The sequence below is a fragment of the Panthera leo genome, chromosome B1 (assembly GCF_018350215.1).
Source record: "Panthera leo isolate Ple1 chromosome B1, P.leo_Ple1_pat1.1, whole genome shotgun sequence".
In the NCBI taxonomy this organism is placed as follows: Eukaryota; Metazoa; Chordata; class Mammalia; order Carnivora; family Felidae; genus Panthera; species Panthera leo.
In genome coordinates, this window is record NC_056682.1 from 79,303,297 (window position 1) to 79,321,123 (window position 17,827).

Sequence of the window (17,827 nt, forward strand, 5' to 3'; positions counted from 1 at the left end):
GCCTGAATTCAGGAACCTGAGATCAAGATCTGAGCTGAGATCAGGAGTCGAACTTTTAACCAACAGAACCACCCAGGCGCCCCAGTGTATATTTTAATATACATTTACTATGTTTGCAGGGGAACAAAATTTGGGAGGAAAGGTTGAATGTTGCATGAGAGAATCATAGTTCAAGTAGCTGTCCAGCTGAAAAGAGGGATTTACAACTGAGGTTATAGATTTGCATGGGATAAGTAAGCCAGTGGGTTTCAGCGTTGAAAAGCAACTGTGCAAGCATTAAAAAAAAAAAAAAAAAAAACTACCTTAACAATTTATATGAATTTATAGCGGGCTTTAATAAGGGCTTTAGTCCCTAAAAATGAGTTAACTGAATGTTCAGCATGAGTCAAAAGAGTCCTAAGTTGCCCTAGAAAAGAATGAACTCATACATTGGCTATGTACAAACCAAACAAGCCAATCATTCAACGGTGTCCCGTGAGATCAGAATCTATCTCAATAGTATGGATATTGCATTTTAAAAAAGACATTTTCTAACTGGGGTAAAGCAAGAATGTGCCCAGAATGCTAAAACAATGTAGGAGGAACAAGAAAACCAGAGGCATTCAATAGAATTGGGGAGGAAGAGAATATTTAGAGGAAACATGAAAGCTGCCTATAAACATTTAAACAGATGCTAAGTGAAAGAAGGAAAAAAGCATTCTGATTTGCTTAAAGAAGACAAAATCAGGTCTAATGGGAAGAAGCTGTAATGCAGATTTGGGGTTTGCTCCCAAGGGGAGCTCAGTAAGACCTGCATGGACCAGGCAAAGTCTGACCTCTAGCTCCTTTCCCATCAACAAGTACAATCTAGGTGACCAATGCCCAGGGACACTCTATCACAGAGGCCTGCAGGAGGAAAAGCTGGCCTAGGAGACCTCTGGGGTCTCATCCAGCTCTAGGATTCTATGTGAGGTGGGAGAAGCAGAAATGCAAGCCACATTTCAGTGTTGAATGGCAAATCACAGAATCCATTAAAACTTCACAATTCAAAGTAAAAAATGAGACTATTTTATAACAGCCTGGGGGATTAAAATATTTCCAACTAGTCAGGTCTGACTGAAATCCCTTTCATTAGACATCTGGATGTGAGAACTTCAATGGCTAAAAGGAAAACAGAAGGTAAGGTGATATCTCTGCCTGCCCCCACAGTTCAAGCAGTAGCTGAGAAATCTGTTGGCAATGACAGCTACCCAGCAGACCATCAGACTCTACTTTGGGCTGGGGAAGAACCTCTGCTGCTGTTTTAAGGCTGCTCATTTGAGGGCAGGCTAAGTTCTGATGTTCTAATTCTAAAGAGAATGGGGCTTGGGGTTAGAAACCCATATTCAGTAAAAAGGTAAAACTACATTCTATGAGATCTTTAAGAGTTTTTTGAAGTCTCAATCTAAATAATACAGTGAATATGTCAGTGTAAGTACTAAACCACGCCCTTCTGATCACTTAGTACTAACAAGGATAGACTGAGTCTAATGAAACAGAAGGAATTATGTCTGTTCCCCATGGCCCTTGTTATTTTAAGCCTAGATTCCAAGTGTTCTTGACCCCAGAGGAATGCATAATCTGAGAGCAAAGGAGAATTTCCACTATTTTCTCCCATGACCTTCCAGATACTTCCCATTTCATTAGACTAAATGGAAAACTCTACTTTCCAACTCCAATATCAAGAATAACAGCAAAGATACATCACAGAACATGTTTCTTACTTTTTCTTGAAACAGAACCTCAGGATATAACACTATATATATGATATATATATATATATAATATATATATATATATATATCATATATATATATATATCATATATATATATATATTTATATTTCTGAACATAAGAAATATTTTTCCCAAAATTGTCAGAGGGACTTAACCCTACATAAGAATTCTCAGAGTCTCCTTAAGGAGTGTGCTTTCCATTATTTTGATCAACAAAGGACTGTTTGAGGAAACAGTCCTCAGCCTGAAACAGCCCCCATCACACCTAGTTTCAGATACTTGCAGTTTACAAAGAGTTCTGGGTTACAAAAACAAGTGGAAGCTAAGAAATTTAAGAGCTTTAGTTATTCTGGAGAAAACCTCAAATTCTAAGTGTTTGGTGTTTTTATAAAGATCACTTTAAAAGAAACAAGGCAGTAGTTAATAGTAAGTCATGAAAATACATCTGTCTTATAAAATCTGTAAAAGATATCGTCCAAATGTGCTACACATGGGTATCTGTAGCTTGAGATAAAATATTGAAAGAAAGCAGCAGAAAGAGATTTTTCAAAGGTGCTGTATCAGAAAGAATTCAGACAGATGTGGCCATGACATACTCTGGAAAGTTGTGCCAAAAGATTCAGAATGTCTCAGTGATAAACATACTAATGTAAAAGTCGTCAAGACTTGGAATAACTTTTTTATGAAATAAGTGGGGGAAATTTTTCCAAAGTATACATTAATCATTTGATTTTAAAATATAGCCACATACTTAATTCACTAAATAATGAAAGTAGGCATGTGATTATCTAGTAGATATACATATGCATACCTACAAGTATGTACATTCAAGCCATCCAAAAACATTTTTGTTTCATCTTCTCATGGGAAAATGATGTTGCATAGAGTCAGGCATAAACATTATATGTAGTGGATCTCTGTCCTTCTGGGATACGCACCACTTGAAACACCTTCCTATGTTTGAGAATTCTCCTAACATATGAGGCACAGCCCAGCTTCCACTATGGAAGCTGGAAATGACAGACTTTTGCTCTCCTAGCCATCTTGTAGTGAGGTAGTGGGACCTGGCCAGAGTGCCACTAATCAGATTCTGCCAGCCCAGACTTTGATTCGGAAGCCAGTGCTTACAGAAACTAGTGACCAGAGATTCTGGTGAGTAGTAGCAACTCATTTGCAAAAGTAGAAGTTCTACAACCACCACCAGGGGCAGCGGTATTGTTGGTGAATGTTCTGTTGTCTACACCCCGTGGCAAGGGTGGTGACTATCTTCTCCAAACCCAGCTCTGCAGTGCAACTCTGGGCATCTTTCTCAGTTCTCAGAACCATATGAAGATACCACAAGCTACTGAACAGTCTTTAAATAAATTCCCTTTCTGTTCAGAAGACTCAGACCTTGCAACTGAGGACAGACTAACACAGGATTCACATTTCTTTAAAATTTCCGAACTGTACGCAATCGTGTCAAAATGCTTTCAGTACTATCCATCTCAATTCCCAAACAAGATTTTTCTCCTGATTAAACCAAATAATTTTTTATTAATTAGATTATTTCCCATTCACACTCATCCTTTGCTAGCCCCCTTTTTCTCTATCTAGCCAGTCTTTCTCTGGACTGTGCTTTCTCCCATCAACTCAGACTCAAGTTATAATAGGAAAACTGAAATGCACAATAAAGCCCTCCCATTTTTTAATACCTAAAATTATAAGAGAAAGAAGTCAGAAGACTCTGATGCTGAGAAAAAAACAAAAACATTTCATTGGTGTGCTAAAAGAGCCCAGCCACAGTGACAAATAAGAGGCCAACATTCTCTCATTTGGGCTCAGACCCAACCATTTCTGTTTTTCGACCATAAAAGAAACAATTCTCTTTTGTTACCTGAATATTCTCAACTTTAAAGAAGGAATAATGCTTGTTCGCTCTACCTACTTAACACAAGCAAAAAAAAAAAAAAAAAAAAAAAAGGAAGGGAATGCCACACGAGAAGCAATTTTAACTTCCAAATAAATCCCTGGATATTATTTTATTTGTGAGCACAGCTCAAGCTAAGCTAATCCTTCTGGTAGAAAAAACTAATGTAAAAACAAAATTAAATTTTAGAGCGTTGATACCTCAAACTTATCAGCTAAGAACTGGTAAGAACCTTAATAAACCCATGTACAAAGTTCTGAGACATAGGTACAGAGGTGTTATAAATTAATTCTACAGAGTTTAAACCTGAAAATTAAAAGCCAATTAATATAAAATGGTTCCTTGAACATCTGATTCTTTTAAACCACAGCAGTCCAATTTAACAGTCTGGAAATTATAATTTGTAAAATATATATTCCAAATTCACTAGATCAGTCACCACACTTTTGTTTTCTTCTGAAAGGCCAAGAATAAAAAGTCCTCCAATGAGAGTTTTTGTCAACTTTCAATTGTAAACTCTGAACAGAGCCTTAATAAAACAAGAGTATGTGAGCTAATTTCTGACAATTTCTGCTCCCTGGCTTAATTCCCTGAATATCTGGCCATAAACTGGCTCTCAAAAAACAAACAAACAAACAAAAAGGCCACTGAATCACAAAAAATTTAAGCTTCCCTTAATGTCTATGTTCTACAAATGTATTAGTGTTTAGCTGAAGAGGGGAAAAAAAAAAAAAGGAAGCTTGCATCAATTGTGAAGGCCTTTCATTAAAGGTTGCCCTTTTACTCCAATTATTTAAATCCAGTAGATTCAACCAGTAAAGATTTGTATTATTCTTTGGAAAAAGTAAGAATCTTCAAACAAAGATTAGGTATATTAGGAATGAGTTAACCTAATAAGGACATGCAGAGATTTAACCTTTATCTTCTTTCCCTCTGTGCATGATGGACAGTAAAGATCTAGCTTCTTTTTTTTTTCTTTTACTAAATACTTGGGCAGAACATTGTGAGAAGGAATAAGACGCCACAAAAGCAAGTGAAATAGGAGCCTGACAGAAAGCTGCAAAAGTATCATGAGAGAATTTGAAATTATAATTTTTATCTTTAAATGAGAGAAATTGTAATTTCTGAAGCGAATGGTACAAGTCAGTGGCATAGCTAGAAATGGAACCTCATGAATCAGGCAATAAATTTTCAATCAAGAAAACATGAGAGGGGTGCCTGGGTGGTACAGTCAATTAAGCTTCCAACTCTTGATCTCAGGTCATGATCTCACGGTTCACGGGTTCAAGCCCAGCATCACGTTCTGCACTGATGGCATGGAGCCTGCTTGGATTCTGTCTCTCCTTCTCCCTGCCCCTCCCCTGCTTGTGGGCACACACACTCTCTCTCCGTCTCTCAAAGTAAATAATTGAACTTAAAAAAAGAAAAGAAAACCTGATAGAAATAGAGAGAAAGAGATGGGTGGGGATCTGTTCAGAAAAGAACACCTATACATTTGGCCAAAAGCAAAGACACTGATCTCCGGCCCTTCTGTACCTGGGCTACTTGAGTGGCTGAGAGAAGGAGGATGTCAGACAGAAAGGCTCTCATTCTCCACTAAGCAGCCAGCAGCTGAGCACCTCATCCTGACAAGTGCCTAATCCCTCACTAACTCTAGCATTCTCGGGTGCTAGAACACTGCCCAGCTCCTGGGGCACCTGGGTGGCTCAGTCAGTTGAGTGTCCAACTTTGGCTCAGGTCATATCATGGTTCATGGGTTCGAGCCCCACGCGGGGCTCTGTGCTTGTGTGGAACTTGCTTTAGATTCTCCTTCCCTCTCTCTGCCCCTCCCCTGCTTGTTCTTGCTCTCACATGCATACGCACTCTCTCTCAAATAAATAAACAAACACTGCTCAGCTCCCAACATTCAAAAATACTTGTTTTATGAAGCAGTAGGATTCTCACACAAATTTAGATAACGTAAAGAATGGAGTTTCTATATGAATTCCACATTCCCTGCTGATGGCAACAATGGCAACTATGAACACCTATGCTGCGTCTCCTGTACATATTATCTTCATTCAAAACAGTCTGTTTCTGTGTTACACCAGGTCCTCTAAGAACCAGACACCGCCACAAGATTAGAAATGCCAGAAATTTATTAGGGGGAATGTCTATGAGAAAAAGGGGGGGGGGGGGGCGGGGGTAATCAGGGAGACAGTGATGCAGATCTCATCCCAGTGGAAGGAGACAGGGAGGGGAGGAAGGCTGCAAGGTTGGATAGACATGCATTAGACTGCAGTGCAGTGCAGTGAAGGAAAGTTCAGCAAGGCCATTGGGGACTCCTTGAGTCAAAGGCTGCCTGTCAGAGGACTCCAGAGTCCCCAGTAATGAGCTGCTTTAGTACCCCCGCTGTCTCGGTCCTGGCTGGGGGCAGACTGTAGGAGGTGTGGCCTTCACTCTAACACAGTAATGGAACACATAGCAACAGCTAGGCCCAATGGTCCTTACACTCCCGGCAGTGGGGGATTTGAGAGGTGCCCGTCTGCCACTGCTTCCTAAGTCCATGTTCTTCCCACTATATGGCCATGGCCACTGGTCTACTCCTGGACCTCTAGTAATGCCCACCACCATTCAAGTTCTGTATTTCATTCAATCTAACATGCCACTAAGAAGACGACACTCCACTTTTCTATATAGTATTATGGAAAAAATATGGAAACCTTGATTTAAACTTTTACATTTACTGAAAAAGTTCTTTGACAGATTTTTATCCTGTATCCCTCTTGTGTATACATAAACAAAAAACAAAATATATTTAAGATATTTCTAAAACTTCTTCAGAGTTTCATCTCACTCACTGATATCTAGTTTTGCCCACACATTGTTCTTTTTTCCTTTGTGCCATCAAGAATAGTGGAGGATGCCTTATTTCTTGAAGTGGTACTCCACTATAGGACACAGAATTTTCTTCCAAGATGATAGCATCCACTTTCTAGGTATTTCCTGATGCTGGAACTCCTTTGACCTAACCAGAAGGCCTTAATGGCAGGTCTTCTAACTGCTACCAGGATTCATATTTCTTCCTCAAGTGGCCAAGTGGTTTGTTGATTGAAATGTTGAGCTACAGTTATCCAAACAGCCAGGAGAAATAAAAACAGGAGCACCTGGGTGGCTCAGTCAGTTAAGAGTCCAGCTCTTGGTTTCGGCTCAGGTCATGATCTCATGGCTTTGTGGGTTCAAACCTCACATTGGGCTCTGCACTGATGACGTAGAGCCTGCATGGATTCTGTCTCCTATCTCACTGCCCTTCCCTCACTTGCACTGTCTCTCCCACAAATAAACTTTAAAAAAACAAACAAAAAAAAAAAAAAACAAAGAAAGAATAAAATTCACATTTCTTCAAGACTCCTGCCTGGCAGACAGCAGATATAAGGATAAATTTCCATTCCCCGCCATGTTCAAAGGTGGAGGGAAGGTTGGTAATCTTACAAGGAGCTACAGGCAAAGAATAATGTTGTTAGGATACCAAGAGATAGGAAGATAGGAGAAAGATTCTCTTTTCATCGCTGTCACCAACTTATGTTCTGAAGTGACATGGATCAAATCACTTCACTGAATTCCAGTTGTTTTGTTTTTTTTGGGTTTTTTTTTTTTTTTTGGTCAATAAAAGGGTTAAAAGTTTCCCTAAGTTCTCTCTCAACTCTTTGTTTTAGGAGCCAAGGCCATACCTTTGAGTACTTCATGACTGGATCTGACAAAAATATTTTCCTCATGCAACTGCAGACTCAGCTGAACTTAATTCTCACTATTGGAACCACTCCTCTAGATAAGACAATGAAATGAGGGGGCTGGTCACATTCTGGTGTCTGTTGTTGGTGTGCATGGATGTGTGCTGGGGATGGGTTGAGGAGTCCTTGTCTACTCTGCTCTTTCGTGTCAGTAATAAGGGGTTTAATCAGAAAAGCGGATTCCTCAGAAGCGGACAAGAACAAAGCCCAAGATATGAAATATAGGAAACATAAGTTTCAATAGGGAAGTAGAATCTGACGATGACAAGGCTTCGAGACCACAGATGACTATGAGTCACCAAGAGAGGGCACTGAGTCATGAGCAAGGCCTCCCACGTAATGGGGTCCACCAAGGAGCCCAATCATCTTGCCTAAATCATCCTCACTCATTTTAGAATTCTGATTTATTCGAGTCAGCTCTGACTATAACCTCTATAGGATTCTGAGTAAAAGTCCAACTTTCAAAAAGTATATTCCTAGGAAACACGTTTCACAATGACATCTGTATCTGACTGAATTAATAATGAGTTTACAAGGGTAAAAAACGGATTTATGTGAACAAAACAGTGTTGTCAAATTGTAAGGGTCAGTTCCAAGGAGAAAAATTCTTTATAAAGTTAGGTCACTGACAACTTTTAAACTAAACTGAGAAATGTTCTCACAAATAAGTTCAAGATGGATTTTTTTCCCCACCTGAATATGCCTTCCAATAGAACTGTGCACGCGTGCGCGCACACACACACACACGCATACACACGTCACTTTAACTGTAAAAGAACTGGTTAAAATCAGTTTGATATACCATATGAAATATAATATTTACAGTAAGATTAAAGTAAAGGCACAGTCTTTCCAGTGGCATGGAATGCCTTAGGTACCCAGCACATTACAAGAACTCAAAGTAATGCTAAACACGAACACTAAAATTCCTAACAGCAGAAACCTATTTAAAAAAAAAAAAACAAAAAACAAAAAACACTAGCTATAGTTCAAAATCCTTTGGAAACGGCATATAAAAGCTGAGGTTTTTAAAGTCTGTTTTATTTTAACCTCCTGGTAAACAGAAAGTCATCAAAAACCAATTTGTAGTGTTTCCAACTTTCAGACATCTCTAGCTCCAAGGTCAGGAGGTTCCAATTTAAGCATGCTTCACAATAACCTGGAGGGGTTATTAAAACACAGACTGATGGGCTGTACCCCAGAGTTTCTGATTCAGTAGGTTTAGGGTGGGGTCCGAGAGTTAGCATATCCAGCATGGTCCCAGGTGATGCTGATGCTGCTGGACCAGAGACCTAGCTTTGGGAACCACCGTCCTATGGTACTTAAGACAAAAATAGCATGAAAATTTCTCCCAAAAGATAAAAGATACTTAGTTCATTTTAACCAACACACGTCATTTTAAAAGTATCAGGAAATACTTTTGAAAGAAAAAAAACAGGAAGTTTTAGAGCAAAAATCAGTATCAAAAACCCCAAAAGAGCTAGAAATCACTTAAGATACTTGACACAATGAAAGACCAATGAAGAAGGAGTGATGCAAATTGGCAAGCACTGAGGAAACATCCACTGTGTCTTGCCTGGAACCACCTAAGCTATTGACAAAAGCCTTTGGTACTGAGAAGCCCAGTGGCTTCTTTATTGGGGCATAAGCTCAGGGCAAATCACCTAACAAGTGTTCCCTATCCTGGTGTTTTCACAAAAGTGAAATCTGTGGTGGAGAAAAACATGAGGAGGAGGAAGGAAAAGGGGGAGGAGGAGGAAGGAAAAGGGGGAGGAGGCGGAAGGAAAAGGGGGAGGAGGAGGGGGGTAGCAGGAGAAGGAGGAGGGAGAGGAGGGGGAGGAGGAGGAAGAGGCGGAGGAGGAGGGGGAGGAGAACAGCAGGGGGAGGAGGGGGAGGAGGAGTAAAAGCAGGAGGGGGAGCGGGAGGGGGAGGAGTTCTCAAAAGCCTACAGAGTCTAAAATAATTGATTAAAATAGGTTTGATATACCATACAAAATATTTTTATAGTCAGATGAAACTTTATAAAGGCACAATCTTCCCAGTGGTTTGAATACCTTAGGTACTCATCACATTTCAGGAAGTCATAAGTAATGCTAAACACAAATTAAGTAACAGTAAAATTCTGAACAGAACAGGGTCATCTTGCTCAAGTAGGGAAAGGATGCAGCTGGTGGACAAGATGTCTCTTCACTGTTTGGCAGCCCAGTCAGCACCCAGTCCTCTCTGGATGAGAGGGAGGTACCTTTTGTGCACCATCTGGCAAGCTCTGCCTTCTCTCTCAAGGCATCCCCTCTTCCCTGAAGCTTTCCTCAACCTCTGGGTCTCACGCAACTGCCCTGATTGCCCAAAATCCTGAGAAACTGAGCAGTCGTGTTCAGGAAAAGGACAAAAAAAAGAAAAAGTTATGATAAAAGCATATAGAGAGGTAAATCCAATAGGAAGGGTTTTTAAAAGAACATCATAAACGCTGCAGCAGTATTTTAAAAGCCCTTAAATTCTTGGACAGCTGCCCACCTCAGATCAGTACGCCATGTCCTGCCATGCCAGAGAGAACATCTCCAGAATTCTGGCAGTGAAACACCACACAGTACTTTCCTCAGAGAACATGCACAGAAGTGAGCTCAGCAATTCTGGCCACAAACTCAGCTCCCAACTGGAGTTGGTCAATTTCAGTCAAGGCTGGCAAAATGATCAATAAAAAGTACTCACTTGAAAACACTATTCAAAAAAAGTCAGTATTGGCCTTTTAAAGGGCATGACACATTCATTCACAGAAATTTCATGCAGGGGCCGGGGGGAGACACTCTGCCTTCCTGACCAGCCTTCTTTCCAGTTCCCTCCCCAACAATTGGCTTTAACAGCTATGCAGCTAGACACTGGTGGGAAATAACACAAACAGATACCTTCTTCTTTCCCAAATTCTGTCTGCCCGGAAGAAACTAGTGCTTCACTTCTATCTTTCCTTACTTGGATAACCCCTACTCATCTGTCAACTGAGGTCTGAAAGGACATCTCTACTACGCCTTCCCTAAATTCCCCATTAACTCTGTTACCACAAAGCATGCTTTGTGTAATCTCTCCCAATGGACGGCTAACTACGCAAAGGTAGGAACTATGCCTTTATCTTTATAGCACTTGGCACAGTGTATGGGCACACACAGTATTTGTTGAACTATTTATATCTAAGCCTATTGAGGTATACAGATTAGTCATGTGTGTATACATATTCCTGATGGCTCACAACCAACAAAGAACTTGTTCCTTATTGTTGAGCTTCCAGTCTGATGACTTTATTCCTAAAACCCAACATCCTATTTTAACATTTATTTAAAAAATGGAAAGCTTTTTAAAAAGTTTTTTTTTTTTCACCCTGGTCCTTGCCTTCTAAAACACAGATCAAAATATTTTTTCACATTTTAATGACTCAGTCTTAATTATGAACATCTAATTATTACAGTGCAACATTTAATTTAGGACTTCAGAAAACACTCATTGTTTTTGGTTTTTTGGGTTTGTTTTTTTTTTAACATTTATTTATTTTTGAGAGAGAGAGACAGAGCACGAGTGGGGGGAGGGGCAGAGAGAGAGGGAGACACAAAATCCGAAGCAGGCTTCAGGCTCTGAGCTGTCAGCACAGAGCCCGACACAGGACTCAAACTCACAAAGCATGAGATCATGACCTGAGCCGGAACCAAGTGTCAGATGCTTAACCAACTGAGCCACAAAGGTGTCCCAACACTAACTGTTTTTAAAGATTAAGCGACCACTAAGATTTTGTTAAATTCTTAGAATATTTCAGCCTCTATGTTAGAGTTGTGATTTTGCATTCCTTTTTCTTAATACGTAGCTTTTTGCTGCTGATGTGTAATAATTGTAAGTGAAACAAGAGTTTTTAAAAATTTCCCAGAATGCACTGGCTTCTATTTTAGCTACTTAAAGACTTTCCTCATCTGTATGTCACGTGTTGGAGAGGTATGAACTTGTTAAACCACACAAAGGTCCTCCTTTGTGTCTCTGCTCCACAAACTCCAGCTCAAACACAACTTGTTCCACAAAGTCCTTCCTGATAAGCACAGACTTAACCTCTCCCTACTCCATGAAACCCCACCTAACTTTGTGTTATCACAGGAGAATAGACTTTTTGTAAGTTTATTTATTTGGGGGGGGGGGGCGCACACAAGTGGGAGAGGGGCAGAGAGAGGGGCAGACAGAATCCCAAGCAGGCTTCACACTGTCAGCGCAGAGCCTCACTTGGGGCTCAAAGTCGCAAACCGTGAGATTATGAGCTGAGCAGAAATCAAGAGTCAGATGCTTAACTGACTGAGCCACCATGTGCCCCAGTAGAATATATTTTAATTCATTTTTTACCAGTTATTCTCCAAGGCCATACTGAGCACTTCCTAGGGGAGGTATCTTTTCTTATTCAAAAGTTTAAGGCTAGTGTCTAGTAAGGCATCAAAGTTTTTTTTACTAAGTGTTCAAAGTTATTTAAAACAAAGGTAGCTAGGGGCGCCTGGGTGGCTCAGTCGGTTGAGCATGCGACTTCAGCTCAGGTCATGATCTCATGGTTTGTGGGTTTGAGCCCCACGTTGGGGTCTGTGCTGACAGCTCAGAGCCTGGAGACGGCTTCAGATTCTGTGTCTCCCTCTGTCTCTGCCCCTCCCCTGCTCTCTCTCTCTCTCTCCCTCTCTCTCAAAAATAAATAAACACTAAAATTTAAAAAATTAATTAATTAAAAAAATTTAAAAAAGGTAGCTGTGATTCCATGCAATTTTCATGGTTACAAAAAAGTGAGACCCCTGATGATGGAGATTAGACAGAAAGACCCAAAGAACACCAATATGGGTTAAATACTAAACATTTTCATTTTTATTATTAATTTTGTTATTATAACTCATTGATAACTCAGGAAGTAGTACTATTTTAAAGGTCTTTTAAGGCTAATAGAAAAGTATCAGAAATTCTTATTAAGGGGAAAAAGGAAGAAAAACCTACAGATTAAAAGAGACTTAGAAACTTATCTATCAAATGCAATGTGTTTGGATCCAGATTAAATCAAACCAACTGCTGTGGGGGAGGGCAGACTTTAAATGAGTATCAGAAAATGTTGAATATAGCCTAATTCCTTGTAATATTAAGAAATGACGATTTGCTTGTCTTTAGGTGTGTGAAGGACACTGTGGATCAGGAAAAGAGTTAACCTTTTAGAGCTCTGTAGTAGCATATTTATGCATGAAAATATGATAATGGGCTTTCTATCAAATTGTGGGGGCATGGGAGTGGGGAGTGAGAAGTATAGGAGAAACAAGATTGGCTGTGTGGCAATGGTTACTGAAGCTGGATACTGAGTACATGTAGTTTAATTATATTTTTCTTGGGGCGCCTGGGTGGCTCAGTCGGTTAAGCAGCCGACTTCGGCTCAGGTCATGAACTCACGGTCCGTGGGTTCGAGCCCCGCGTCGGGCTCTATGCTGACGGCTCAGAGCCTGGAGCCTGTTTCAGATTCTGTGTCTCCCTCTTTCTCTGACCCTCCCCTGTTCATGCTCTCTCTCTGTCTCAAACATAAATAAATGTTAAAAAAATTTTTTTTTAAAAATCGTATTTTTCTCTCTACTTTTTGTACATGCTCAAACTTTTCCAAACTAAAAAGCTTTAAAAAAAAAAAAAAAAAAAGCACGAGGTGTCCTTTTAATTCTATGGTTGGTCATAGCTGCTCCCCACCCCCCGCCACCAAACTGCCTTCTGGCTTTGAATAGTTTCCTGCTATGCAGGAGTCGCTGTTCCCACAAATGTGTTATAACATACTGTCCCATTCCTCCCTGAGGTTCCAGCCTTATACAGACAACATCCTATTTCTACTTCTACCCTGTACCAGAAACCCAGCCCCATCATCCCCATCCTATCTAAAAGACCCTATCAACCCCCAACACAGCTGAAGATTACACCAAGATGCCAGCTATTAATAGCTCTGAGAACCACACTATCTGCATCTGACAGCCTGGAGCTAAGACCACATTCCAGTTTTTTGACCTAGTCAGTGCATCTCAAAGAACACAAAACAGGCTGTGTTTTGGACATCAAGAAATAGGAATAGGACATCAAGACAGGAAGTAGTCACACAGTATTTTGGTGGTGATAAAATCCAGCACGGGTCCACCTAACACTCTTCCCCTAAATGTCAGGATGCCTCACATAGTTCTCAGCTGTACAGGCCTCCCCTCACCACCCTACATATAGGAGTACCCTGTCCTACTCTCTGACTCTTTGGCTACTAACTTTCCTTCACTTTGATTTTTTTTGTTTTTGTTTGTTTTTTTTTTTTTTTAGGTTTATTCATTTATTTTGAGAGCGAGAACGCACAAGTTGGGGAGGGGCAGAGAGAGAGAGGGGCAGAGAGAGAGAGGGGCAGAGAGAGAGAGAGGGACAGAGAGAGAATCCCAAGCGGGCCCTAAGATGACAACAGAGAGCCTGAAGCAGGGCTCGAATTCACAACCTACAAGATCATGACCTGAGCTGAAGTCGGATGCTTAACTGAGCTGCCAAAGGCCCCTCTTTATTTGATTTTGTAGGACTTACGCTACCTGACCTATAGTACATGTTTATTTATCACCTTCCCTTCCTAGAATGCAACTTCCATGAGGAAGCTTGCTTGGTTTTCCTTTGTGTGCTCAGATTCTAAACAGTAATTGAAACACTCAGAGATCAAATGTATATTTGCTGAAAGCTCAGGATCCCAGGAGAAATACAACTAAATACCAAAGAGGGCTGGGAACAAAAAAGTTGATACTATTACATACATAAACTGAGTACACACACTTCCATCACTACCCACACACCCACATGTAGTACAAAGGTGATAGCATTATTTTTATCCACTATCACATTTAGACTTCCTTAAATGGCTGAAAAATTAGTGACTCGGGATCACACAAATAATGGCTGAAGATGTCAGTCTGTGCCAGAAAAACCTAACAAGACCACAGTACCTTCACATGCCCTCTACAGTATTCACAATATAAACAAATCATCTCAGGATATAGGGTACAATGCAAATTATATTGGGGTTTTTAGAAGCCATATGGCACTGTCACTTTTAAATCAAAATCAATGTCCTCCCACTACTTCTTCGCCTACTGCAACTACACTAGACAGAAATCCCACCACCGCCACCACCAAAGAGATTAATTACAGTAACATCTAGGAAGCTGACCAAAATGGTGGGTGATTCAGAGTGCCTGGTTCTGGCTCTACCTCTCAGCTACCATGTGATCTTGGGCAAGGTACTATGGCTCAGTTTCAAGTGTAAAATAGGGAACAACAAAAGAGTCTCTATCATAGGTTGATCATAGGGTTGATATCCCTGTACCAGACACACACTAAAGGCTAACTATCTTAGTTATCATGTTCAATATTATTATTATAAGCACTTCTGAACCCACTGGTACATTTATACTTTAACATAATTCTAAGTAGGATTCATCCTCAAGGATACAAAAAAAGCCAGTTTGTCATTTTTTTTTAACGCCTGTAAAATCTGGTGAGAATAGATAATATATAATAATCTGGGAGCAATTCTCCTATAAATCTGTATTGAAGGAATGAATCACAGACATTAGGAAAGAAGCTTTTAAGAAAAGTGAAATTATTACTCAATACCCTCAAAATCCATTGCTGAGCTTTTTGTTAAATAAAATCATCCACTCAATGCACTCGGCATATAGCATCAAGCATGTGGAGAGCACCCAATGGAACGTACTTATTATTCTTACTGTTGTGATCATGAACCTCAAGGCAAAGAGGGATTCTAAGGACTTCCTGGCCCAAATTCTCTCCCTCCACACAGCCTAAAAATCTATAAAATTATGATTCAGACTCTAACATTGCTCTGCTGTCCCTCTGCCTCTACATAAGCTTTTCTGCCTTGATCTTCTAGGTACATCAATGTTCCGCCTGAGACTCAATTTAAATGAAAGTGCTCCACTGCTAACAAAAATCTAGAAAGCACTGCTATAGTCCAACCCACTACTTTATGGATAAAGAAACCGGGCCCTGGTCTAGAGGTCCAGCAACTTGTCTAAGATCTCACCACAGTCAGCACCACTGTGGAACTAGAAATCCAGGCTCTTGAAACCTCATCCAGGGCTCTCCACTGCTAAGTGTTACTTCATCCGCAGATAAATGCATCAAAACTTCTACCAGAACCAGCATCTAGACCCAGATTTTCTCTGCTTGAAGTTCAAGTTACTAATTCACATCCCGCAACTCACCATAATTTCTCTCTGTTCTTCCAGATTCTTCAAAAAATTAGAAAATTCACGTAAGGAAGCATCTATAAAGAGAAAGTTACGATTATTTGGTAGCCAAAGCAAAGGAGAATAAACCAAAACCTCACTGTTACATACCTATGCAGCGTTCATCATCTGTCTCTGCATCACCGATGAACTCAAATTTAAAGTCTCGGAGTGAATGTGCAAACTTCCGCTGGGCTGCTGAAAGACCTAGAAAGAAAGATTTAATGATTACCTGGGGCCTTGTTTTCAGTCCAGGCTTAGAAGAAATGTATTCATCCTAAGGTCACTAGAGCTGTAGGGCTCTTCGCCCAACCCAAGAGGAGGCACAACCCAACTCCTTTGCCAAGGGGCCCATCACCCTCAACCTGGCATGCTCTGGGATGCTTCTGTCTTCCCTTCTACACTCTGGCACGGAACAGGTGCTGGAGACATGTTTACTCCCTCCCCCACCCTCTTCTTCCTCAGAGATATAACTGCTTCACATTGTTCCCCAAAGCTCTTTCTCTTTATCTGCTCACTCAGGTCAGAACTTGCCCGATTCAAAAGTTCAGGCTATGATTAGGAATACATACACCTGATGGTATCTCCCAGCGCTGGAGGAGAACTGGCTGAATGCCACGGTTTCAAATATAAAAATATCAAAGCTCAAAGTCAGCCGGCCAGATGCCCTTAACTGACTGGCAAACTGCAGCCAGAGAAGCACAGAAGTATCAAAGAGTTTTCATAGAAAACAGCATCAGGAGGTAGCTAAAGGCCAAGCTTAAATGATGGAAAGAATTCATTCTGCAAAGAGCTACACATTCTTATCTTTTTTTATTGGAAATTAATAGAAAATAGTAGAAAACTACATTGCAGTATCATTTACGATAGCCAAGATACGGAAGCAACCTAAATGCCCATCGGTAGAAGAACAGATCAAGAAAATGTGGTATGTATACACAATGGGATATTACCCAGCCATAAAAAAGGAAGGAAATCTTGCCATTTGTGACAACATGGAGAAATCTAGAGGGCATTATGTAACATGAAATAAGTCAGACAGAGGAAGACAAATACCATATGATTTCATTTATGTGTGGAATCTAAAAAACCAAACAAAAAGCAAAACAGAAACAGACTCATAGATACAGAGAATAAAGTGATGATAGCTCAAGGGAAGGGGGTTGGGAGAAGGATGAAATAGATGAAGGGAATTAAGAAGTACAATCTTCCAATGATGAAATAAGTAAGACCGAGGAATGTAAAGTACAGCATAGGCAATGTAGTCAATAACATTGTAGTAATTTTGTATGGTGACAGCTAGTAACTAGGTGTATTGTAGTGACCATTTCATAATGTATATAAATACCGAATCACTATGTTGATACTAATACAGTTATTCCTCAATTAAAAAAATTAAATAAAGGGAAGTATATACAAAGATAGAAAAAATAAGAAAATGATGGAAAATTCTACTTCGAAAATAGGGTACATTTATTTTATGGGCCATAGCACATGCTGTGTATATCTCATTCAATAGTCTTATATAAAATAAAGATTATCTTCATTTTACAGTGGGGTGCTAAAGCTCAGAGATGTTAAACAATTTACACAGTTGCACAGCTACTACAACAGCAAAGGCTCGATTCTATTCCAGAGCTATTTGCACAAAGCTATGCCCTGGCCCTGGATACAATCCTGCCACCGGTCTAAAGCACCTTTTAAGAAGCTGTTCCCTGACTCCCACACCGTGAATATCGACAAACTGTGTTAAAGTTTCATGTCAAGCAGATTAAGAAGTTGAAAAAAATAAAACACAATCTATAACTGCTGGCCAGAGTACTCACACAAAAGATAAATGTAGACAAGAAAGAGAAGCCAAGAATGTCAAAACTGAGGGCTGTTTTTAATGAGATAGTAGAAGCAATTTTCTCTTTTAGTCATTGACTAAACAAGGAATAAAAGCAAAAGATTCTTATTTTTACATTATAAAATGCTACCTGATTTTTTTTTTTCTTTTACCAACTCTTTACCTCAAATCATTAAGTACAAAGCTCCCCAATACCCTCCTGGACAAGCTGCTTTCTCTCACTTCCCAAACTTTCTGACAATGCTCCCCAGCT

General features: G+C 40.0%; 1 protein-coding gene across 3 annotated transcripts in view; it reads right to left on the reverse strand.

Moving 5' to 3' along the window:
- Positions 1 to 17,827, reverse strand: part of ARHGAP10 (Rho GTPase activating protein 10) — a 320,443-nt gene that overhangs the window by 223,794 nt on the left and 78,822 nt on the right. For 2 of the 3 annotated variants that reach the window (XM_042935344.1, XM_042935343.1), the window contains exons 2-3: positions 15,837 to 15,932; positions 15,702 to 15,763 (exon numbers count right to left, since the gene is read on the reverse strand). In XM_042935344.1, coding sequence (XP_042791278.1) covers positions 15,702 to 15,763; positions 15,837 to 15,932 — 158 coding nt within the window. Of the gene's footprint in view, positions 1 to 15,701; positions 15,764 to 15,836; positions 15,933 to 16,090; positions 16,106 to 17,827 lie in introns of those variants that run through there. The other variant, XM_042935345.1, reaches the window with a different exon arrangement.